Source organism: Trachemys scripta, chromosome 1 (assembly GCF_013100865.1).
Source record: "Trachemys scripta elegans isolate TJP31775 chromosome 1, CAS_Tse_1.0, whole genome shotgun sequence".
NCBI lineage: Eukaryota > Metazoa > Chordata > Testudines > Emydidae > Trachemys > Trachemys scripta.
This window is the reverse complement of record NC_048298.1, coordinates 95,283,448-95,308,208: the sequence shown is the minus strand read 5'-3', so window position 1 is coordinate 95,308,208 and position 24,761 is coordinate 95,283,448. Positions and strand designations below refer to the sequence as shown.

General features: G+C 45.7%; 1 protein-coding gene across 4 annotated transcripts in view; it reads right to left on the bottom strand.

Annotated features, from left to right (window-relative positions):
* Positions 1–24,761, bottom strand: part of PRDM4 (PR/SET domain 4) — a 54,155-nt gene that overhangs the window by 4,337 nt on the left and 25,057 nt on the right. Inside the window, exons 1-8 of one of the 4 annotated variants that reach the window (XM_034778018.1) lie at positions 18,881–19,201; positions 15,568–15,701; positions 13,519–13,704; positions 11,283–12,089; positions 7,843–7,992; positions 5,622–5,761; positions 2,890–2,975; positions 762–889 (exon numbers count right to left, since the gene is read on the bottom strand). In XM_034778018.1, the coding sequence (XP_034633909.1) occupies positions 762–889; positions 2,890–2,975; positions 5,622–5,761; positions 7,843–7,992; positions 11,283–12,089; positions 13,519–13,704; positions 15,568–15,700 (1,630 nt within the window). In that variant the 5' untranslated portion in view covers position 15,701; positions 18,881–19,201. Of the gene's footprint in view, positions 1–761; positions 890–2,889; positions 2,976–5,621; positions 5,762–7,842; positions 7,993–11,282; positions 12,090–13,518; positions 13,705–15,567; positions 15,702–18,880; positions 19,202–24,761 lie in introns of those variants that run through there. The other 3 variants (XM_034778012.1, XM_034778011.1, XM_034778013.1) reach the window with 3 other exon arrangements.

Genomic DNA, 24,761 nt, shown 5'->3' with positions numbered 1-24,761 from the left:
AGCAATAATAGTACTGAGCCAAATTCTGGTAGATCTTACTCAGTTCTTAACTTAATTTCAATGCGAGTTTTCCTCAATAAAGATTAACTACACCTGGGTAAGGACTTTAGATTTTGATCTTACAGAATTATGGGCAGGAGCGGTATCCTCCAACCCTTGAAGTCCAATGAACAAGTAACAGTCTCTCCTCCTTTGTGCCTGGTTCCTCCTGCTTGAAAACTAAAGGTCGACCTAGAGTTCCCTTCTTGTCAATCAGTGTTGGCATCTATATGGCTCTCAACTAAGCCATGCAGATGAAGGGAAGCTTGCACTGCATTTGGTACTATACAAATAGTTTAGTTCAGTGCCCTGATCCTTCTGTAAGCGCTAAGTTCACCATAATTTGTTATGTGGAAATTTAAACTATGAAGCGCATTACACCCATAGCGGTTATGACCACTCAAAATCTGGAAAATCTAATGCATCATATTATTGCCTCTCCCAAGTTATGGATGACAGAGAAACAACTCTTTGTCACGTTGGAATATGAAATCTTTTCATTCTGATCAAAGAGAAATTAAAGGGCTGCTATAGCAATGGTGAAGAACCTGTTATTTACACATAGTGAATTGGAATTTATAGGAGTACAATACCACTCAATATCAAGCACTGAAAAAAAAAAACTTAAGGAAATCCCAACTTACAGCCCAGAGGCAGCACATAAAAGGGAGCTCAAGTTCGACTTTGTCTGTAAAAGCAAATAAATGCGCCTGTCTTCTTACCAATCTGTCTAGCATAATCCCGACTGTAATAAAAGAGAAGCTCTTGTTCAGGAGGGATGTCCCGCGAGGTGCAGAAGTACATTTTTCCATCGTGGGGATAAGCTACCAGATTCTGCTCTTCTCGATTCCTACACCAACAAAAGAGCCTTTAAACACCTTTCAAAATTGTCAGCTTGGGAACAAAAAGCAAAGCTATCAGTAGTACTAAAAGACAATGGAATCTCCTTAAAGAACTCTCAGTATCCTGTGGGGAATTTTCATTTCAGAAACACTTCTTCTCAACTGCCATTCTATCACTTCCCTCATTCTTTATTACTAGGGATGATGACATGAAGCTCATTTATTCCTATTGCTTAGTCCCCTATAAAGTCATCAAGCATTTGTGACATCACAATTGGTTGCTGTGAAACTGACATCACAGAGATCAAACTGTGGGAAACGAGCAGATGACCTCTTAAGAGAACTAAGATCCTTTCTCATGCTAATACCCCTAATAAAAAAGGCAAGGAAAGAGAAATACAAAATGAGTCTGAGCCCTGGTCTACACGGGGAGGGGAGGGGGGTGTCGACCTAAGATACGCAACTTCAGCTACATATCTTAGGTCGACTTACCTGGCTGTGAGGACGGCGGCGAGTTGACCACTGCCACTCCCCCGTTGACTCCGCTTCCGCCTCTTGTGAGCTGGAGTTCCGGAGTCAACAGGGAGCACGTTTGGGAATCGATTTATCCGCGTCTAGACGAGACACGATAAATCGATCCCCGATAGATCGATCCCTATCCACTGATCCGGCAGGTAGTGAAGACCTGCCCTAATAAGCAGAAATAGCTGAATTTAAAGCACTTGCAAAGTTTTCCAGGAGACAATAGTGTCTTGCTGGCCTTGCAGATCAACGGTAGAACATGCAAGCAGCACTGCACCACTTTGCTAGAAGACCCAAGGCCAGGAGCAACTTCTTGATTCCTGCTCACTAGCCTGATGAAATGAAATACAGAGGAGACCCACTCTGTCTCATGCAGTAATAGGGAAATTATTATATCCTTCCTACTGACCCACTCATGGGGCAATATTAACATCAGTTTGCACCGCTCTCCTTGCAGACTCCCGGGCAGAGAAAAAGGCACAGCTATCAGTAGGGATTAGGAGAAAGGCAGTGAACCCCAGAACAAAAGGATGGTCTTGGCCCACATTGCAGTACCTGGGAGCATCTGATCAGTAAAGCAAAAAAGCAAGCAAATGCCATCTTAACAGATCTATTTTAAAAAGTGTGAGGAAGGGAAGAGAACAATAGATCACCATATTCACAAAAGAAGCAGCTGGCATAAGGCTTGAAAGGACAAATGGCTAGATTCAATTCACAGGTTCGGAGTGATGCTTTACCATATAATTAGTTCACCCCCCATAATACCCTGCCCAGCCTCTTGCTTGCCGCTTTACTGATTTTCTCCTATCAACAATCCCAGCTTCCTAGAAATCCCTCAAAGGCTCACTCAGCACCACTCTTTAATTATTACATAGGGCAGCCACTGCAGTGGGCTGCACATTCACTTTTCAAAATTTCTCTAGGCCATGGGCAGACTTTAGAGTCACATGGAGTCAAGGGGACTGGCTGTTTGTGCCAACCCTTCCCCTCCCTCACAGTTCTTTCACCCCAGCTTCACTCCACACCTGCCCCTGCTCCCCTGCCCTGTACCCCTACCCCTCACCTTCCCTTTTCCTTCCATTTAGTTGACCCCTTTGTAAATAACCCCTTCCAAACAAACAAATAATGGAATTAACATGACATTTGCCACCAACACATTCACACTACTTGTGTTCTACCCCACCCTCACCCTGTGTCTGTCTGGTCTATTTTCAAACCCCGCCTCTTTCCCCCACCCCGCATCTGTCTGTATCCATCTGTTGTCTCTTGCCTTATCATAGATCATAAGCTCTTTGGGGCAGGGACTGTTTTGTTTGTTCTGTGTTTGTACTGTGACTAGCACAATGGAATACTGGTCCATAGGTGCATTGGGCTCCTATGCACTATGGTAGTACAAATAATACATAGTCCTTTTTTTTTTTTTTTTTTTTAAATAAAGACACCATAGGGTCCAAATCTGCTCAAGCTGGGTAAACATAGCTCTCACCGGGCTCTGCGTACAAACATCATCCAGTTACACTCATTTTCATCAGTTGTAATGATGTAGAACTCCAGGACGCCATTGTGGTACATCTGACAGAAAAAAACAAAACAAACAGTGTCAGGATAATATGTGGCAATGACTTTGGTCAGAGCTCATCCCTTTCTTTAGGAGAGGAATTGCTTACCCAGACTGAGCAAGACGCCCGTTCCAGCAAGACACCTCCCACACAACTGCCATCTGACTTCACTGTGTCTTGCCCATGCTACGCCCAATGGTGAACCAAGCCATAACAATATAGGGGCACCTAAGCTACAGGAAGTTATTTAATGGCATTTCTTCTCCGAGCTGGTCTTCAACCTCAGAGGGCAACACTGTACCTTGCACAGAAGTTCCCTGATCCCTCCATCTAACGGGCCTTGCAACAATCCCACATCCTTGGTGTAGAGAGAAAAGAGTCAAAGGGATATGCCCTGTTCCACCCCCTTTCCCCAGGCTCCGTCCCTACCTCTCTCTGCCTGCTTTACGGAGCTGTGTGCACGCTGCTGCTCTTCCCCCTCCCCCTCGCTAGGGCCATCAGCTGATTGGCGCAGGGACGGAGAGGAGGAGGGGTAGGAAAGCACCACGCTGGGGGAAAAAGAGGGGGAGGGGGGAAGCTTGGCTGCTGCAGAACCAAACTTCTGCCTCCTGCCCCCGCAGGGGAGAGTGGTGGGCGGGGGGGGCTGAGTGGGCTGGGGAACGGGACCGCAGCAGGGAGCTGCGTGCCACTCAAAATCGGCTCGCATGCTGTGTTTGGCACACGTGCCGTAGGTTGCCGACCCCTGTGATAGACATTAATGAATGAATGTGATTCATTTTTCATCATATCTAATAACATTAAAATGCGAAAAAAGATTGCAGGGAGGTAAGTGAGGGTATAAGTGTGTACACCAGAATGAAGGTTAAAATGATTTGTTGGCCTGAATTAACTGATAGTCTTCAAGAGTGTTTCCTCTGCATAGTCACCCTTGTCGGACTGGTGCCTCCTGGCATCAAGCTGTGGGAAATTTTTACAGTAATGTTGATTTGGGCCATTCACCCTCCCTCCCCATCATGGAGGGTTCCAAGGGTATAAAAATGGGAGTGGCCCCATCTATCCCTCAGCTGCTTCCCCAAGTTTGGAATTCTTGATCTGAGAATTTGAAGTAGTGGAGGGATGGAGAGTGAATATGCAGATTTGAGACTCTTGAAGAACAATGGCTGGTAAGTAACCGCTCTCTTCTTTGAGTGGCCTCTGCATACTACTGCTTGTGGAGATTAGCAAGCAGTACAAATACTCTAGAAAGACAGGCTGAGGAGTTCTAGGTGAACAAGGAATACAAAATTGGTAAAACTACGTGGCAGGTCAAAAGAAGTTACAGCATTTCACTCTTACAGATCAGACCTCAGTAAGAGAATTTTTTTTGATGCAGACACCTACAGAGTTTTGAGTAACAGCTTTGCAAATTCTATGAAAAAAACAAAACAAAATAAAACAATAAGACATGCAATGGATGCTGCCTTTGGATCAGCTGAATATGTTAGATGTTACCAGATGAACGAACATGTGCAAGTCCTCACTAGGGCATAAGGGATATTTGGGGAAATACAGACAAGTTAGCCGCCAGTATGAGATGAAAATAGAGATGACTTGAGACTGGAAATTGAGCTAAGGACACTAATCAAATAATTTTTCCCATATGGACTACAGTTTATAGGCCATCTGACCTCTACCTCACTAAATCTGTGGGATGTAGCTATGGCTATGAGTAATGCTGTCGTCATCGGTGCATGGTACAAATGATACTCTGACCAATAACAAACCAAAGGTCCCAAGGACTTTGTGAAACAAGACTCCAATCCCAAAGCAAAAAAGATATATGGACTGGAGGGAACACTCGTGAGATCACTATGAGAATGTCTACACTGCAGTTAGACACCCAGGGCTGGCCCATACCAGCTGGCTCGGGCTCTGGGTCACAGTGTAGACTTCCGGGCTCAGACTGGGAATCTGGGCGTTAGGACTCTGTGAAATCATGACTGGTGTGGAGAAAGTAAATAAGGAAGAGTTATTTACTCCTTCCAACAACACAAAAAAAAGCATGTGGTACCTTTGTCTTTTGCACCTTAAATAACCTGAGGCATAAGTGTCTCAGGTGAGAGTACTGTCAAGAAAGAGTGGTGCCTTTGTAACCAATCAGTTTTATGGCGGTCATAGACATGTCACCTTATTGGTAGCAACTGCCATGTGCTGACTAACCTTGGTGACACTTATGGATGGCCCAGAAAGGAAAACTAAAGGTTTTAAGTGCTTTCCTACAGCAAATGACCTATCGCTTTGGTGGGGACTCCACACAGTCTGCAATGTAACCAAATAAAACAGTACTGATTCCAGGAATACAAATGAGAACTCAGTGTGCAATACTATGGAATATTGGTCATCACAAGTAGCCCACTCCAGGACCTAGCCCTAGACTACAGAATGTTCCGTTATGTTACAAGTTTAACTGTCAGCGCATTGTATTGTATCAGCTGTTACTAGTCACCTGACAAAGGCCATATTTCATAGCTGGTATCATATACATATCCCCCCCCCCACAAAAACAGCCTTGATTTGGGGATGGGGTAAAGAGAAGAGAGCATTCAAGTCACAGTTAAAACTACCACACTAGCAATTTTGACACTGACGTAAGATTTAGGGAGACATGACATACGCTGACCTTCCAAATGTGATTGGTTGCCTTGTCTGTCCAATCTGCTACTTCCAAAGAGTGACTCTGTTGCCCAATCAGAGGTCCAAAGCAAGTCCTCACAGGAATGGTCTCCCGAGTCCACACACCTATCAGCAGAAAGGCACTGACTGCAGAATCAATTAGTTAAACAACAAGTCAAACACAACTAAAAGATGCAATGTTTGTGAGATAATGTTCTGAGGGTTATACCTGGGCTTCAGACCATAAAACCTTGTGTTTTTATTATAGAAACAAGAGCCACCACCACCAGACAACACCCCTGGGAGCCATTTTGTTCTAATTACAATATTTATTTTTGTTTTCTAAAGCAACTCATTACTTTCAGATGAGCTGTAAAACTAAGGTCCTGACCATTTATGCCTATTAAAGATTTATGGCATTTTCTGCAGAACCAGAAGGATTGTGATTTTGACACTTTAATTCAAAGGGTTTTGTGTTCTCTCTCTGAGCCACAAAACATAGTACAGAGCATTCAAATTCTCAGCTTTCCTTCTAGAAGTAGACACTACCTACAACAACAGGAGAGGTTCTCTCATCAGCACAGGTAACCCACCTCCCCAAGAGGCGGTAGCTATGTCAATGGAAGAATTCTGTCGCCCTTGTACTGTCTACACCAGAAGTTAGGTCGACATAGCTATGTCTCTCAGGGGTATGGATTTTTCACACCTCTGAGACATAGCTATGCCGATATAAATTCCCAGTGTAGGCCAGCCCTAACTGATGAATAGTGGTCAGGTATCAACTCCACTGTTTCTTCTGGTTGTTTTCCCCAAACTACAATTGGTATCTCTGTCTTGTCTAAGTTAAACCTCAAGCAGCTAGCTCTTGTCAAGCTCCAATTTCAGCCAGACACTGGGAAAGTTACTTAACTGCAGTGTCTGGATTTGATGACATGGAGTCCTAAATCTGGGTGTAATCCACATACTGAAGGTAACAGAGCCAGTATGCTTCACTGACTCCCTTAACTACCTAATAACCAGGAAGGATGACTTAATAAAACCCAGTAAAAGAGAATTTGTAAAGCAGATGAGCAATCATCCAATACTATCTCCCCACACACCCCAGGTGGCTTCCCCAAAAATAAAAATGGATTGCACAGACTCAAAAGCAAGTCAATCAACCCAGTCAGGGTCTGCGGCACATCAACAGTACTAAAGTTGCTAGTAGGTCTAGCACCATAGCAGCATATTGGAAACCTGATCTTTATCCATTGCCAGGAGATAATCTTCCAACACAATTAGTACAACCTCTATACCATATTCAGGTCTAAAACCTAACTGACTGGTATTAGGAAAGTTAGGAATCATTATTGCTAGAGCTGCCTCGTCGCAGATAATCTCTTTGATAATCTTCCTCAAAAAAGAAGACAAGATAGGGAAGGACTGGCAGTACTGACCATGTCAAGAGAGAACATGTCAGTTCTTCAGCTGGTGTAAGTCGGTCTAGTTTCTTTAACTTCAATGGAGCTATGGAGATTTACACCACCTGGATCTTGTTTGATCTGAATGGAGCCTTCTTTCAGAAATGCTGGCTCCTTACTCTTCCACACATCAACAATCTCTTCCAAAAGAGACTAAATACCTCCTTGAATGAAATATGTAAGTCTAAAGTTATATTTTACTTATTGTGCTGTGTAACATTTCCAGCATTGAAAACAGAATATATTTTGCCTAGACAGGAATACTGCAGGACCTATTTGTTGCTGAATGGTTACTAAAGAGAAACAAATCTCCTGCGCTAACGTTTTGGCTAGACTAGACATTAAAAGTATGTTACAACACACTAGCAAACACGTCTGAAAAGTCTAGTGCAGACAAGGCAATATATACTTTAACATGTGCTAAGCAGGGTGAGTTGAAGCTTAGGCTTTGCTCCAGCCTTCCATTCGACCATTTAGCACATTGTAAAATACACATTGCCTTGTCTATACAAGACTATCCAATGTGTTAGCTAACACATTTAATAAGCCACCCTAAAACCCTAGTCTAGGCAAAGCCCAAAAACATGGCCACAAACCAAAAGTCTTTTGCACACTATAAGTAATCATGGTGACTGTCTGAGGGGAACACCTTTGGAGTCACCTTCTTAATGTGTAGACCCTTTCCTATTGTGTCCCATAACTATGTTAATACCACGGGGGTGTGTTTTACTGATGTGTAGAGATATATGATAAATAGATCTTCCTTACCTACTTCAGGTCCCATGATAGACTGCCGGAGAACAAGCTGTTTTGGGAGAGAAAGTCTGGCTCGGCTCTCTATTGGGGTGTCAGGAATGAAAGTTACAGGCCCATGATCTGGGCAGTCTGATGGGTAGGCCTTGTCACACAGCGTGCACCCTGTGGGTGTAGAAAAAGGACAACACAGATCAGTGAGGTATTATTTATTATTTGTATTACAGTAACACCAAGAAGGCCCCAATGAAAACAAGGCCTCACTGTGATCAGCCCTCTAGAAACACAGTAAGAGACAGTGCCTGCCAAAGAGCTTACAATCCAATTAGACAAGACAGATATAGGGTGGGAGGAAGTACTGTTATACCCCTTTTATAAGTGGTGAATGGAAGCAAGAGAAATTAGGGCCTTGTCCAAAGTCAGATGTGATTATATGTTATATATTATAAACCTAAGACAGAGCTGGGAATGGAGAAATCCTACCAGGATCAGACTATAGGTTTATTCTGACTGGTAACTCAACAGCTTCATTGGATTTTAACCTCATTAAGATTAATATGAAGTTTTAAGTCAGAAGAGCTACTATGTAAAAATGGACCCTTCTTACTCCACACAGATTTGCTTCGCGATGCCTCTGCCTACTTTACTGACTTTAACAAGTTTTTCAAATCTTATCCCTGCATATCCAGTATACTAATGGAAAAGGAAGTCTATTCTTCCTTATGCATCAGCAAGAAAACTGGAGCAGAGTTCTTATTGCAGCATCCTTTTTACTGGTACTGATCCAAGTGGTAGAAAAAGCAGCTTCATTTGAAATCACAGGTGGAGTAAGATTTTCTGGCAGTTAGAAAATACCGGCAGTTAGCCATCTTTCTGACTTGCATATCCAGCACATCTGACAAGTAACACGTAGACTGCTCATGTGTGTAGAATTTTTTAGTGAAGGGAGGCTAAGACTTCAGGATTCTTCCATTTCACCACCATCTTAGAGGGAGTTTTTTAAGTTTCCTGTCTATGATCTTGTCACACGAACACCTTCCCTCCAGCAGAAACTGAAACCCCTGTAGAGGGACATATTGGTATATATTTATACTGTGTGAAGTCTATCACTAAAATTGAATTTATGGAATGCCAGTGAAAGGAATGGAAATTTTTTCCCAAGAGCTCTCAGTGGAGTAATTTCCAATAGCTGTCACTAAACATAAATCTCTACAGAACACTACTGAAAATTATTTCCATCCATTTTAAATACAATTGGGAGAAGTATTTTACACTATGACTGATTGTCACATAAAGAGCTTGCTGCTCTACTTCACTATGAACAGAGCTGACAATCTTCACTCCTCCATAATACCTCATCTCTTCACCTGGAAAAATGCTACATACAAATTAAACAATGGCAGATTTGTGTGTGCATCCTGGAATGAATGTGTTATGGGTCAAACTGCAATAGCCTTACTCAGAGTGAGTAGTACCTCCCCAAGTGGTCTCACCAACTCCAGTAGGACTAATTGTGGTATTAGGTATATTCAGTGTGGCAGGTGGTCAGCTGGTATAAACTGTCACAGTTCCCATAAAGTCAACAGAGCTATGACAATTTATACCAGCTGATGGTGTGCCCCCAAAATGAATAATGGTATCATAACCGTGGCCCTCTATGAAATACATATTGAATGACTATATAATCACATCCATATCCATTGCTGGATGGATGAGTGCATAGGGCTGACATTAGAATGGATTAATGCGTAAGTATGACACTCATGTTTAGAGCAACTGCAGTAACAGGTTGATAATGTGAAACAGCCCCTTGTTCAACAACCGAAAGACAGCATGGAAATGAATGAAAATACAAAGTAGAACACTTAGAATGGCAACATTAACTTAAAAAAAAAACTGGACATCTACGTCTCGTAGTGGAATGGATGAGAAAATTAATTGCCCATATTTTATCTGAACATTAGTACTCCTATCTAGAGAATCTCAAAGTATTTTACAAATAATAATTTTAGCCTCAAGAGATGTCAGTAGTTATTAGCCTTGGTGTGTGCTTTGTATTTCCCCCATTTGTAAAATGGAGGTACTGAAAAGAGGCACCAATCTCCCACAGTAACCACTGAAAAGAAATCACGCTTAAAGTAAGTAGAAAAAAATCTCTTCCCTCCTTACTTTCATGTATCTGGCCACAAACTCATTTTATTCAGAAGTAAAATGAAAAGCTAAAATAAAGCTTTCAGATGGGAAGTTATTCTTTACAATAAAATGTAAGATGTCTACACTGCCAAAAAAAGGTGTGCTCTTAATCTGGGTTAGCTAACCTGCATTACCTAATTGGGGTTGAAACAGCGATTTAGACATAGCAACTCTGCTTTTAACTGAGGTTAGCAGCTCAAGTTAAAGCCCATACCAAGCTGCTAACCCCAGTTAAAAACAGTTGCTGTGTCTACACCACTGTTTCAACCCCAGGTTAGCTAACCCGAAATAAGCACATACCTTTCTTGGGCAGTGTAGACAAACAAGAGTAGCATTCAGCAATGCCATCAATTTATGCTTTGTCAAATCCTTACCATCATTTGATATCAGAGAGATCCAATTAAAAAAAATCTTTACATGCACATAAAATCATGCAAAATGTGGAGATTTTTAAACTAAATGTGTTTCTTCTTCAAATGCATGACTAGTCGATTGGGGACTCTGATGGGGTGTAGTAGGACAGAGAAAGATGAATACCAGATTATGACCATGATACTGAAATTTAAAGGCCTTCATATTAAAATCCAGCCTCACAGTTAAGTGGCAGAAAGCCAGCCAGACAGGTGGTAGAAGTACAAGACAGACACAGATCTCCACCACAGGACATGAACTTTGTGATCATCTCAAGCACTACCCTTCAGGCAGTCCAGGAGAGATGGCAGGCTCTACAGCAAGTCCCGAACTCCTCCTCTTGAAAGATCAGTTAGCCTCAAAACACAAAAACCCTTTTATAGGGGTCATTGGAAAAAAGTTAGAAGAATGTCTCTTCCCCTCCCTTCTGGATTTTCTGTTGAGTGCCTCATTTCTCATGGCTCTTTACAAGTCATTCTATGTTATAATCATGGATATATACATGTGATGTAATTAAAACTTGTCAAATTAAAAAACTGCAATACATTTCGTAAAAGTCAAGAAATCCACAAAAGCCAAAAAGTTCACAGGGTAATGATTAAGGTTCCAACCTCCAGGCAAAGTGAGAAGACACACCCAACAGAATATTAAAATCGTGACCCACTATGCCTAGTTGTTGGGAGATTTAATCCTCAACTACACATTTTCCAGCTTTTGTGGGTTTGCTTAATGGTCTTAACAGGTTCCCCCCACCAAAAGACGTCCATTAGGCTCGCTGAAATAGTCTTGATATTCTCACCCCTTATAACAGTTACATGATAAATGTTACCCAGAGGCAGAAGCAAGCACACCTGCACACTCACATATGGTAAACAAGGTAGCCATATTCTCCTTGTTTGAATTGGAGTCTTCCATTTGCAGAGATGATGGTACAAAGGCAAGATTGTCTGAAGACACATCCACATGGCCTGGCCCCATGGCTACTTCCTGGTTTATGGAAGAGACAGCCACAGGCTCGAGACTGAGGCCCACTTCATGCAAGGAGACAGATTCCAGGGAAGTTAGGTTGTGTGAGGTAGAGAGAGCCACGCTCACAGAGTTGGTGCTCATGGCCACGGTATGTATGGAGTCATTTAGTGTGCTGTCCGATATACCGCTTACCCGGCCTGCAATGTGGTCAGGCTCCATGACAACAGGAAGCTCCAAAGTGCTACCATGAATGGGTATGACACCACTATGACCCACTGCATCTGAAGCCAAGTTACTGCCTACCGTGTCCACAGCTAATGGTTCATGATTCCGGGAGCCATTTGGGATTTGTGAATGATCCCCAGCTACATCATCCATCGTAAGCTCCTCAGTCATCCCATCAGTAGATATTGGACTGGTTACCCTTGAAACACTCTCCATAGCGATTGTGGTATCCAGTGCTACATCATGGCTGTCACTAGGGTGCAGGCTTTGAGCACCGTGTGTGTTCACTGCACGAGAGTCCATGGAGACAATCCCTGGTTCCAGTCCCACAGTTCCACTGGGTTGGAAGGGATCTAGGGCTGAAGGATTATTGGAGACAGATAAAGCTGAATTGCTATCGACATTTATAGTGTTGGGATGGATGTACTGAGGTGGAGGTCTGTCAGCTAAATAAGATAAAATACCTGATGAAAGGGAAGAGGTGGAGAAAAGGAAAAAAAGAAGAGAGGGTGAGTTTACAATATCAATTTTCAAACAGTAATAAACAATCCACCACTGCAATCCATTTCAACACACTTTATTAAGGTCTGGATACCTTATGAGTCTGCAGTTTCCTTTAAACATGCCCATTTGTTTTCAATTAAGTTAAGACAAGACTCAGGTAAGTCTTGCAAACACAAACTCTTGGCAATTCTGAAACATCCCAATCACAAAGAAATATGCGACCACCATACACCTTTACCAGTTGCAATATAGGTGCAGTTTAAATTTGTAAAATTATGCTCTGCTAGTTTCCATCCACCAATGCAAATGCTCCATTAATCTGATAAACTCAGGATGGCTAAGCCTCTGGCAACACCTGACCCACACTTCATAGTACAAGGAGTCAGAAAGAGTTTACATGGCAGTTTGGGTATAAGTATGCTTTGCTTTCTTATAAATAAGAACATCTCAACAAAGTCTTCAAAAGACTGCTAATGGAACTGAACATTTCATACCATGTGATGACACCCATATCTTTCTGTTAGGATTAAAGAAACTGGAGGAACTCCTTCAGGATTTACCCATTTATTTTAAAATATATATTTTATACACTTGTTTCAATCATCTGTATCAGTCAATATGTCTGGCTGCAGTTCTTCCTCCAGAACCCATCAATTCAACTCCTGGATCAGCTGGGAGAGCATCATTCAAGAGTAACATGAAGGCATTTGCTCTTTTCTCTAAGGGCTAAGTCACCACCTCTTCTTCAGCAATCCTAAACCTTTTTGTGCTAGGGATTGACAGCCCAATATAAGAACCTGAATCCTAGTAGACCTGCCCATCAGCACCAGCCACCCAGCACCCTCGCAGACAGTCTCAGGAGAGTTGCCAATGGTGCACTGTAGGGACAGGAGGCCAGCACCTGTGCTGGCTGTTCAGGGCAAGCCAGCCTTATGTGGAGTATATGGTCACCATGCTGAGGCCTGTGAAAAGCTGGGAAGCCTCAGCAAAAAAGCGGGAGCACAGCCCTTCAGCACTCTGTTAAGGGGAAGAAGGTGGAGCACAGCTTTCAGGAAGGGGGCAGCGGCCCTTTGCCCCATGCCCTCCCCACAGGCTGTGCAGAAAATAGGGCAGAAAACGGCCCAGGCAACCTCCAGAACCCCACCACCTCGCCAATGGAAGGGCAATTGCATTAAATGATATGATAATTCTCTGCACTTAATATAGGCGTAGAATAGATTTATTAGACTTGAGGAAGAACCCAGGGCATTTTTCATAAGGAATACCGTGCAGAGTATTCTTTCACAGTCTTAAGTAGGCACAGATGGAAAAAAAAAAAGATATGTAGCTCTTCAGGTGTTCTCTAACAGCACCTATCTCAACTTCAATCTTCAAAGCTATACTACTTACCAGGTAGAATGTGTCTGAAGTAGCTGCTCTCCAGGTGAGGATAAGGTGGTGGAGGTAGGGTGTAGTTTCTCTCTGGTATACCACACATCACTCCTCGATCTCCAATACCCATTGGGAGCATCAGAGATAGGGCAGAGGGCAAGGAACTCAAGGAGGGGCCCAAGTTTGGAATTGCAACAGGCAAGCCTGCAAGAAGAAAATGCCCATTAAAATTCAGTGGAACTATGTAAGTTTAATGAACATGTAACCAAGACAAATGTTTACTAAAGTCTTACAGGTTTAGTACAGTGTAGGAATATAGTCAAAATTCCCATTACCGTTAATTGGGGAACAAATATTTCATAATGGGCTCGTCAATCTAGCTGATAAAGGTATAACCTGAGCCAATGGCTAGAAGCTGAAGCAGGACACATTCAGAGTGGAAAGAAGTCATACATTTTTAAGTGTGAGGGTAATTAACCATTGGAACAATTTACCAAGGATATTGGTGACATCACTGGCAATTTTAAAATCAAGACTGGATGTTTTTCTAAAAGATATGCTCTAGGATTAATTTTGGGGAAGTTCTATCACCTGAGTTAGGCCACACTAGATTATCACAATGGTCCCTTCTGTCCTTGGAATCCTTGAGTTATGCAGCCAAAACCACACACAATGGACTTAGCTATGTGAATTTACATGTTATCTATTATAGGGGTTTCCCCTAGTTAGTATAATGAAAGGTCTCAGCTTTCATGTGCATATTTAGAATGCCGCCAGGAGCAATCTGAGGGATAAACAGAACCCAGTTTCCTAAAGCATGTTCTACATCTGCCTTTTCCCTGTAACTGCTGATTTTTATTCTTGTGAACTCCCAACATGTAATTTTTACTGATTTATTAAGATACAAGTACATGCAAGTATTACGGTTGTATTTATTGTTAGCCGTTAGAGCTTTTCTGTTTAACATTTTTGAAAGTTTTTGGTTAATTAAGAAAACGTTAAAATACTAACTTTTTCATTTCAAGTTTCTTTACATTGTGTATCATTTTCTTTAGTACAAAACTTTGTTTATTAATTTTATTATGGCGCTGGGATGGGGCAAAAGGGGTTAATGAATGGAACAAACAGCAAAAGGAGAAGGTAAAAAAAGACAGAAGGGGAGAAGAGAGAAAGAAGGATGTACAGGACTATGGAAGGCATGGGAGATAAGCCTGACACTGGAAGGACTGTGAGGATGCTGGAGCAAACAACTGATCAGAAGACAGAAACTGTCCAGGGTTCAAGTTGTAAAAAGCAGTCCACTGACACTGCTGGGGTCAAGGGACTATCCAGATATTGAGGTCATGGAGTCCTGGCTGGGCCCACCTTGCCTTGCTGCTGCTCCCAGGGGCTGGTTCTACCCTGAGAGGTCATGCTCCATTTCCCAAGTGGCTGAGGCAGGTAGAGTATCCCCAGAAGAAAGATCACCCCTTCTAGAATCTGGGGTTCTGCTAAGATTTAGCTGGGCCTCCTGCCCCATAGCTGCATTTTTATATACTGTCTCATTCTCAATTACGTTTTCACTTGTAATGGACACTTCTGTGCAACTTCCTGAAAACCTTGTCAAGAAAAGAGGTGTGTTTTATCGTTTAATATAATCTGAGCGTCTTTTTTACATAGTCTGGGGCAGATTTCTCAGCAACAGCTCATATTTCGAGGGACAAAAGGAGAGAGAGAGACAGGTAGCTCATTAATACCCTATTAAAACAAAAATGAACTGAACTGTGTGGGACACATCCATTCTTACCACAGAAAGCATTGCTTTTGCCTTGTCTACACAAGCAGCAACTTTCAGGTGTCTCTTCCTCCCACAGTGTGGTTTCTGACCACTAGATCAAATGTCAGGTCTGCTCAAGTGTGTAATCATATCACCCCCTGAGGACTCCAGCCTTCAGAGGACAAACCCAGATGCCTCTATCCAGCTGTGAGCACTTCACACTTATACTACTTTGGTTTTCAACTGTCATGCAAAATGCAAATACACAGCAAGTGACAAGTATCAGTCCTTCCTGCAACTCTCCAAGTTACCTGATGCTGGTATGGCATTGTGAGTGGGTGATGCAGTCAGTCCCAAGTGACTTCCTGAGACAGGCAGCGCATTGCTCACAGAGGATGAGGTCAGCTGGTCCATCCCTACCGAACTCAGGTTCATTTCATTCATCCTACCAAAAAAACCAAACAAACAGATCATTAGTTTGTTCAGTTCTAGAAAAATAAGATTTGTATACAACATATGTCCACCTTACTAATCTAAGCAGACAATATAGTTTCCCACCCATTATCAAATGGCATACATAATTTTTGTAGATAACATATCTAATGTTAATCAAATTAGATAAAATAAAACAAAAATAAACAGTAAGACAAAAATCAGATCTTAATTCCTTCCCTACTGCCCAAATATTGAACTATGTTGCTGAATGAAAAGTAATTGTACATACTCTTATGCTGAAATATCCAGTCCCTATAGTACAAAAGAAAGGAGATCTGCTTTAAGTCTCCATTTTTAGGATTCGTCAGATTTATCTTTTGAGGGAAGCTATTTAATTTCATTTTTTATTTTATTTTTTAAATAAACGACAAACTAGAAAAGAGCTCTCAAGTATCAAAATACTTTACTGTGATCTAGATTCTGTAAATATATCTTTACAAGACTATCACCATAATTACAAATAACTGTACTAGTTCCTTTTATACTGTCAGTAGCTGGATTATTTATATTAGAAGTTGAACAGCACATAAACCTTAAAAATGCCTATGGATTTAAACTTAGTTTGATTCTGCCTTTAAAAAATAAATCTTTCTTGGGTGGAACAGATGACTCAACTGGTAATAGTTGTTTGCACTGTTGTTATAGCTGTATTGGTCCCAGGTTATTAGAGAGACAAGCTGGGTGAGGTAATATCTTTAATTGGATTATTGGTGAAAGTGACAAGCTTTAGAGCTACACAGAGGTCTTCTTTGGGTCCTAAAGAAGAGCTCTGTGTAGTTTGAGAGCTTGGCTCTTTCACCAACAGAAGCTGGTCCAATAAGTGATATTACTTCACCAACCTTGTCTCTCAACTAGGTACAGAACCTTCAACTCACTAAGAACTAGTCTACACAGTCAACGTTAAAGCGCTGCCGCTTGTGTAGTCGCGGCACAGCTACACAAAAAACCCACCTCCACGAGGGGCACGGCTCCCAGCACTGCAGGACTGTCTACACTGGTGCTTTACAGCTCACACCCCTCAGTGAGAAAGTTGCAGCGCTGTAAAGTGCCAGTGTAGACAAGCCCTTAGTCCATTATGGCCCTGAAAAGTAGTGACAAACTCACTTCCACAGGATGGCTGTTCTGCGGGTAATTAATTGGTATTCAAGCCAGTACCCTTAATGGACATGTGTACACATCATACATGAAAAAGCCACTATCACACTACACCAGAGGTGGGCAAACTACAGCCCGCAGGCTACATCTGGCCCACGGGACCGTCCTGCCAGGCTCTTGAGCTCCCAGCAGGGGAGGCTAGTCCCCGGCCCCTCCCCTGCTATTCCCCCTCTCCCGCAGCCACGCCGCTAGCGCTCTGGCCTGCCGCTCCTGCTGGGCAGCACGGCTTGCGCCCACCCACCTCCCAGGCTTTCCAATAATCCAGTCCTGCCGTTCTGAGTGGCATGGTAAGGGGACACCGGGGGGGTGGGGGTGGATAAAGGGCAGGGGGTCCCGGGGTACAGGAAGCGGTTGGATGGGGCAGAGGCTTGGGGGGACGGGACACGACAGTCAGGGGACGGGGCGGGGGGGTTGGATAGGCATGGGAGTCCCGGAGGGCCTGTCAGGGGACAGGGGTGTGGACAGGGGTTGGGGCAGTCAGGAGACGGGGGGGGTGGGTGGGGCGGAGGGTCGGGGGGGGGGGTCAGGGGACGGGGAACAGAGGGGATTGGATGGGGGTAGGGTTCTCAAATGGGGATCAGGACCCCTCAGGAGGGTCACGAGGTTATTACATGGGGAGTCGTGAGCTGTCAATCTCCACCCCAAACCCCGCTTTGCCTCCAGCATTTATAACGGTGTTAAATATATTTAAAAGTGTTTACAATTTATAAGGGGGGTTGCACTCAGAGACTTGCTGTATGAAAGGGGTCACCAGTAAAAAAAAGTTTGAGAGCCACTGGGATGGGGGTGGGATCCCAGGGGGGCGGTTAGGTGTGGGAGGTCCCAGCAGGGGGCAGTCAGAGGACAAGGAGCGGGGGGGGGTTGGCTGGATCGGGGGTTCTGAGGGGGGCAGTCGGGGGCGGGAAGTGGGAGCGGATAGGGGGCGGGGGCCTGGCTGTTTACCCAGTCCTCCATGCAGTTTCCCAACCCCAATGTGGCCCTCGGGCCAAAAAGTTTGCCCACCCCTGCACTACACACTAGTTGACAGTCTCAGAAGTCAAGGACTGGTTCAAACATGGATACTAAACTAAACCATTAAGGGGGCCCTTCCAAAACAGAGAAGACACATACTTGGCAGGATTGAGGGCAGCAATTCGGATTGAGGGCAGCAATTCGGATTGTGTCTGCCTATTTTACCTATTTATGTTGATAACCCCAGCCCAAGACTTTCACTCCAGCACCTATCACCAGCATTTAATTCGCATAGAAAATGAGAAGGAAAAATATTTTGCAGAAGTAGCCAACGAAATTTCAAATCCAAGTAGGTTAACACACATTTTCCTTTTCATTTAAGGTTCAAATCTACACGCACCCATGACCAAAATTTCAGTTTGGGGATTCAAGTGCTGATCCTGACCAAACGTATGCATGTGCTTATACTTCCCACTGACTTCCACGGACCAGGGCATTTTTCTTGCTTTGAGGAAGTCTGCCCAGGGATGCTCCCAGCCTGGGAGGTCCTGCCCCCTCCATCCCCTCCCCCGCAGCTCAAGCGGCTGCGGAAAGCGGAAAGCCCCCGAAGGGGAGGCTCGCCCAGCAGCCAGCACCAGGCGCAGGACACCAGGGCAGGGCTGAGCTCTAGCTCCGAGCGAGCTATAAACCAGGGAGCAGCTCAACTGCGAGTTTTACGGGAGACTTTCAATGCCTCGATTCTGTCCGGGATTTCCACCGCCGGGCGCCCGAGCTGCCGGGGGCTTTCGCACCGCAGCGGGACGGGGCCCAAGAAACTGACACCTGCAGGCTCCAGGGGCCTCAGCTGCGGGCCGGCTGCAGGGGGCCGGGCCGGGCCGGCCTCCTGGGCCGCAAACAGGGAGACAGCGGCGGCGCCCGGCCCCGATCCCGCAGCGCCTGGCGGGGACAGGGGCCGGCGGGCAGGGGGCGAGGCTCGGCGCCACCCGCGGGCCCCGTCACGCTCCCCGGGGCCCCGCCGCTCACCTGGGGTGCACGGGCCTCGTCTCCCGCAGGCGGCGGCAGCAGCATCGGGCCCCTCAGCCCCCGCCCTCCCGCCGGGAGCCGCTCCCCGCTGGGGCATCCGCCCGGCTCCCGGGCCGCGCTCTAGGGGAGCCGCCGCCCCCGGCAGCGAGCGGCAGCCCAGCGCCGGCCAGAGCCACAGCGGCCTCATGGGCCGGGCGGGGAGACAGCGGGCCGCCGAGCGGCGCGAGCCCCGCCGAGGGGAGGGGGCCTGACGCCGGCACAGGCCGAGAACCCGCCGGCCTCGGCCCGCGGCGCCGCTTCGGCTTTGTCCAGCAGCGGCGGCGGCGGCATCCAGGAAGCGATCCGCTGCCGCGCTTGGCTCTTCCCGCCGGGTACCCACCTCCCGCCGCGTCGGAACCGCCGCTCTTCGCGCAGCGCCGCCACCTCCCTCGGCGTCCCAACCGCCGCATCGCCACCTCCCCACGCTGGGCCGCGTGCCAACCGCCGCTCTTCCCGCAGCCCGCCACCTCCCCGTTCCAACGCTGCGCAGAGCTCCCCTCCCGCCGCTATCCACGCCCCAGTCCAGGGATTTCCCTAGACCCCGCCCCCAGTTACATGCAGTGCTGCCAATTTAGTCCTTGGTTGGACAGTTGAAATGAAATTGAAACATTAATACACACGTTAAAAGCATACATAGTATATGAGAAAATACTTGTACCTGAGAAAGCATAATGGATATGAAAAGGCTGAACAAAGACTAGGTTCCTCACACAGCTGTTATTTATGACAATGTTGGTGCATTGGTTTCGGCTATATTGGCCTACCTAATGATTTCAAATTATTATTTATAAGCAAGGTCTGACAGCTAGTGCAGGGCCACCCAGAGGGGGGGACAAGTGGGGCAATTTGCCCCAGGCCCCGGGCCCCATGAGAATATAGTATTCTATAGTATTGCAACTTTTTTGTATGGAAGGGGGCCCTGAAATTGCTTTGCCCCAGACCCCCTGAATCCTCTGGGCGGCCCTGAGCTAGTGATGAGCCAGGGTGGGTGGAAAGCAGGGCCGGTGCTACCATTAAGGCAAACTAGGCGGTTGCCTAGGGCGCCAAGATTTGGGGGCGCCAAAAAGTGGAGCCCCCAATTTTTTTTTACAGCATTCCTGGGCTGGGCTGCCGGCAGCGCGCTGACACGTGCGGCTCAGACTCCCTCTCCCAGCGCAGCGGCCGCTCCACTTCTCCCGCCTCCCAGGCTTGCAGCGCAAATCAGCTGTTTGGCGCCGCAAGCCTGGGAGGGGAGGAGAATTAGAGCAGGGGCGGCGTGCTCGGGGAGGAGGCGGAGCAGAGGTGAGCTGGGGTGGGGAGCTGCCGCGGGGGGGGGTGCCTCAGGGCGGGTGGTGGAGCTGCTGCGGGGGGGGGTGCTTCAGGGCGGAGGGGTGGCGGGGAGCTGCCACAGGGCTGGTGGGAGGGGGGGCTCAAGGTGGAAGTTTTGCCTAGGGTGTGAAACTTCCTTGCACTGGCCCTGGTGGAAAGGCTTCAGGACCAGACTGTATTTACATGAACTCACCAACTCTGCCTAGATATCTGGCAGAGAGAGCTGGGTTGCCCAAGTGATCAGTTTTGGCTGTGCTTTGCCTGATGAGGGGATCTCCCTCAGTGCTTAATTTGAGCTAGGGCTTGCCAGGACTAAGCCCCGGTACCTCTAGGCTTTGCAGTTCGTAGCCTTGGGACCTCTGGGCTTGTCACATGAGTTATGAAAATAACAAACTTGCTTGAGCCCCGGCAACTCTTTCATTACAAATTAAGCACTGGTCACCCTCAACTGAACTGCACTCCCTAAGCAGGAGGTTTGGATGCCATATCCTAGTGCAGAGAGAGAGAGAGAGAGTAGGGCACAGGTGTTTTGCTTGGTGATGTGGGCTCTGCCTAAGAGTCACAGATACTATTTGACCTGCCCTTCTCTCCTGTTTAGAGATAGAGCTTATTAGGCTTCATAGACAGTCTTTTGGTTTGTTAAGTGACCATTAGAGCTGAAATCACTGATAATCAGGTCTAAATGCTTAGACCTGCTATGGAAGAGACAGCCCAGCCTGCACTAGCAGCGAGGTTCCCCCACTGAGAGCTGAAATCATTGAGAGTTGGGTGGAACCTCGAGAGACTGACTCGCAGAGGTCACAGTGGCAGGTGGCAGCAGAAGGTGACAGTGCAGGGCCATTGGGAACGGAGTGGTAGAGTAAACGGAGGCATGACAAACAACAGTGGCCAGAGCATTGGACTATGTTTTAGTGACTTCGCTCCAGAATGCTAGATTTGTGCTGGGAAACTTATATAAATATACATTTCCTAGTAGGCCAAGATTTTTAAAATGTATTATTTGCCAATGTCATTATCTCACATCATCGCTATCTCAAGAGGTTATTATCTTGGGGAGTTTCTGTACTAAACATTTTTATTATAATTATTTTTTATGTAAGAATGGCAATATTGGGTCAGACCAATGGTCCATCTCTCCCAGTATCCTCTCTTCTGACAGTGACCATTCCAGGTGCTTCAGAGGGAATGAACAGAACAGGGAATCATCGAGTGATCCATCCCGTGTCATCCACTCCCAGCTTCTGGCAAACAGAGGCTAGTGACACTCAGAGCATGGTGTTGCATCCCTGCCCATCCTGGCTAAGAGCCATTGATGGACCTAACCTCCATGAATGTATCCAGTTATTTTTTTAACTCTGTTATAATTTTGGCCTTCACAACATCCCTGGCAAAAAGTTCCACAGGTGACTGCATGTTGTGTGAAGAAATACTTCTTTTTGTTTGTTTTAAACTTGCTGCCTATTAATTTCATTGGGTGACCCCTGGTTCTTGTGTTAAGTGAAGGGGTAAATAACATTTCCTTATTAATTTTCTCCACACCAGTCAAGATTTTATAAGCCTCTATCATGTCCCCTCTTAAAAGTCTGTTTTCCAAGTTGAAAAGTCCCAGTCTTTTTAATCTCTCCTCATATGGAATCTGTTCCATATCCCTAATCATTTTTGTTGCCCTTCTCTGTACCTTTTCCAATTCCAATATATCTTTTTTTGAGATGGGGTGACCAGAACTGTGTGCAGTATTCAAGATGTGGGCATATCATGGATTTATATAGTAAAAGTGGAGGAGTTTGGTTTGCCAGACTGATCAGATAAGCCAATACTGACAACCTATATGAAAAGGCTGCAAAACACCATGCCTCTGGACTGCATCAACATGCAGAAAGCCTTATAAGCCAGTTACTGTCAAAGCCAATTTTAAGAAGAACTTAATGAGGCTGTTAAGAACGCTGGAGACACAACTCAGTTTATGTGAACCAACATGGCTGTTGCATCATACTTTCTATTTAAGCAAGAGATACCACATACTACAAACTGGAAGCCAATGTTAAGTGCATTGTCACTTGTTAATCCTGAAGTTGGACCCTGGTTTCGAACAAGACTGGCAAATACTCGCTATCTTTCTGAAAAAACTCAGCTGACTCTCTAGAAGCATGCGGTGCAACAGTAAAAGACTCAGCAGTTGAAAAAGTGAAGAACTCTCTCATCATATTCAAAATATGCGCATACATGGCTGATAAATGCACCAATGCAAATAGGCATCAAGTATTAAGTCATTGCGTATGTTACCTTGATGTCCGTGGTAGGTCAATAGATTCATTCTAGATGTTCAGGTTATAGAAGACACATCAGCTGCATCTGTGACATCTTGGAAGAGTTAAATGCTTGTAAATTGAACTATAAACAGATGGCTGCTTATGCATTTGATGGAGCTACAAACTTCTCTGGAAGACATAGTGGAGCACAAGCTTTGCTCAGAGAAAAGTGCAACCCTAATCTCTCCTATACACACTGCAGAGGCTTTTTTATACTCTTTTATACTCTCATAAATAGCTTTTTATATTCTTTTTCAGCAAGAGTCAAAAAGGATTGAACGCCTTGGAAACAAATAAAAGATTTATTTATCCCAAACACTGGGACTGAAGTTCAAATTAGTCCAACGTGGGAAAACCTGCTGGCTTTCTCAAGAGCGATTCTTGGCTGTTGTCTTAAAATTACTGTAGCTGTTATTACTGGCTTTGGAAAGTATCTACCAAGATAGGACAGATCTAAGTAGTGAGGCTGGTGGACTACTTTTGTTACTAATTTCAGAGAAGACTATCACCATTCTCTCTCTTGTAAGTCTACTATTGAAACCACTTGGATCATTAAACAATGTCATCCAGGCATCTGCTACAACAGTAGTAGATCTTTGTCTACTCTTGGATCAATCAGAGATATCCATTGAAAATGTACTGGAAGAAGCAAAGACTTCAGTCCAGAAGTTGACTAATGAAAGTACTTATATTGACTCCTTAAGTGAAGAGGACAAGAAGTGTTTGTTAAGCCATCTGAAAAAGTACACAGATTTGATTCTTACAAATCTACAATAGCGATTTCTGGATTCTACTCAACCTCCACGTAGCTTTTACAGATGCCTGTCTAATAAAACACCTACAGTTGAGTGGACTACCAGCAATAGGGCTGCTATGTGATCAGGACAGAATAGAGAATTTTGAACACAGAGTGGAATATCATACAACAAACGAATGAAGATTTAACTTCAACTTCTTTATCATCACTGGTAGTTCGACCCAATTTTTATGCTATGTTACCTGGGATGAAAGAAGTAGGAATTCATCTCTTGCTACTCCCAGTCACAACAGCTACAGTTGAGCATTCTTTTTCCTCATTGAATAGAATTTTGTGTTCTGAAAGAAGTCACCTTCTGACTGATCGTGAGCATATCATGACGGACTGGAAGTAACAGACACACAAGAAGAGTGCAAAATTACAACAAGAAACCAAGAACGATGTAGATGTCGTGCTTCATAGTAGGCTTCAGTAGCCAACTTTATTTTTTTATTTTAAAACACGAGTTAAATCTAATAAAACGGTTGTGAAACATTTTTCAGTTTTTACTATGTTGCCATACAGCCCAGCTTCACCCTCACAGTCTCAACCCTCACCCCCCGCCCCGAATATTCCAACGTCCCCCCTAATTTCAATTCCTGGGGAAAACACTGCTCCAGTCCAAGACTGTGGGTCTGTCTCCGCCTGAGAGCCACGCAGGGGCTGGGGCAGAGCCGCCCGGGGCTCAGATCCTGCCCTGGGATTCCCGCTCTGCGTGGCCTTGAACCACGGCTAGGGCCAAAACAGCGTCTGCAGGCACGGCCTGACTCCCCTGCTCCCCATGTGGCCCAGCCGCCACCCACTGACCGCCCAACCCCTCACCACGCCCTGCACCACCCACCGCGCCGCACTGCCAACCTCCCCATCGCCCTGTGCTACCCACCTCCCCGCTGCGTCCCGCACCACCCACCGCCCTGCACTACTGACCTCCTCAGCGTGTCCCACACCACCCACCGCCCTGTGCTACCCACCTCCCCACCGCCCTGCACTACCCACTACCCCACGCTACCAACCGTCTCACCACCCTGCACCACCCAATGCCCTGCGCTACCAACCTCCCCGCCACGCCCCGCGCAACCCACCACCCCGCGCTACTGACCTCCTCACCGCCCCCTGCACCACTTACCGCCCCACACTACCCATCTCCCCACCTCGCCCCACACCACCCACCACCCCGTGCTACCGACCTCCTCAGCGTGCTGCACCACCCACTGCCCTGTGCTACCGACCTCCCCACCCCGCCCTGCACCACTCACCACCCTTCTCTACCCACCGCGCCCCGCACCACCCACCGCCCCGCGCTACCGACCTCCTCACTGTGCCCCGCACCACCCACTGCCCCCCACCAGCCACCACCCTGTGCTGCCGACCTCCCCACCACCCTGCACCACCCACCGCCCCGCGCTACCAACCTCCCCTCTGCATCCCA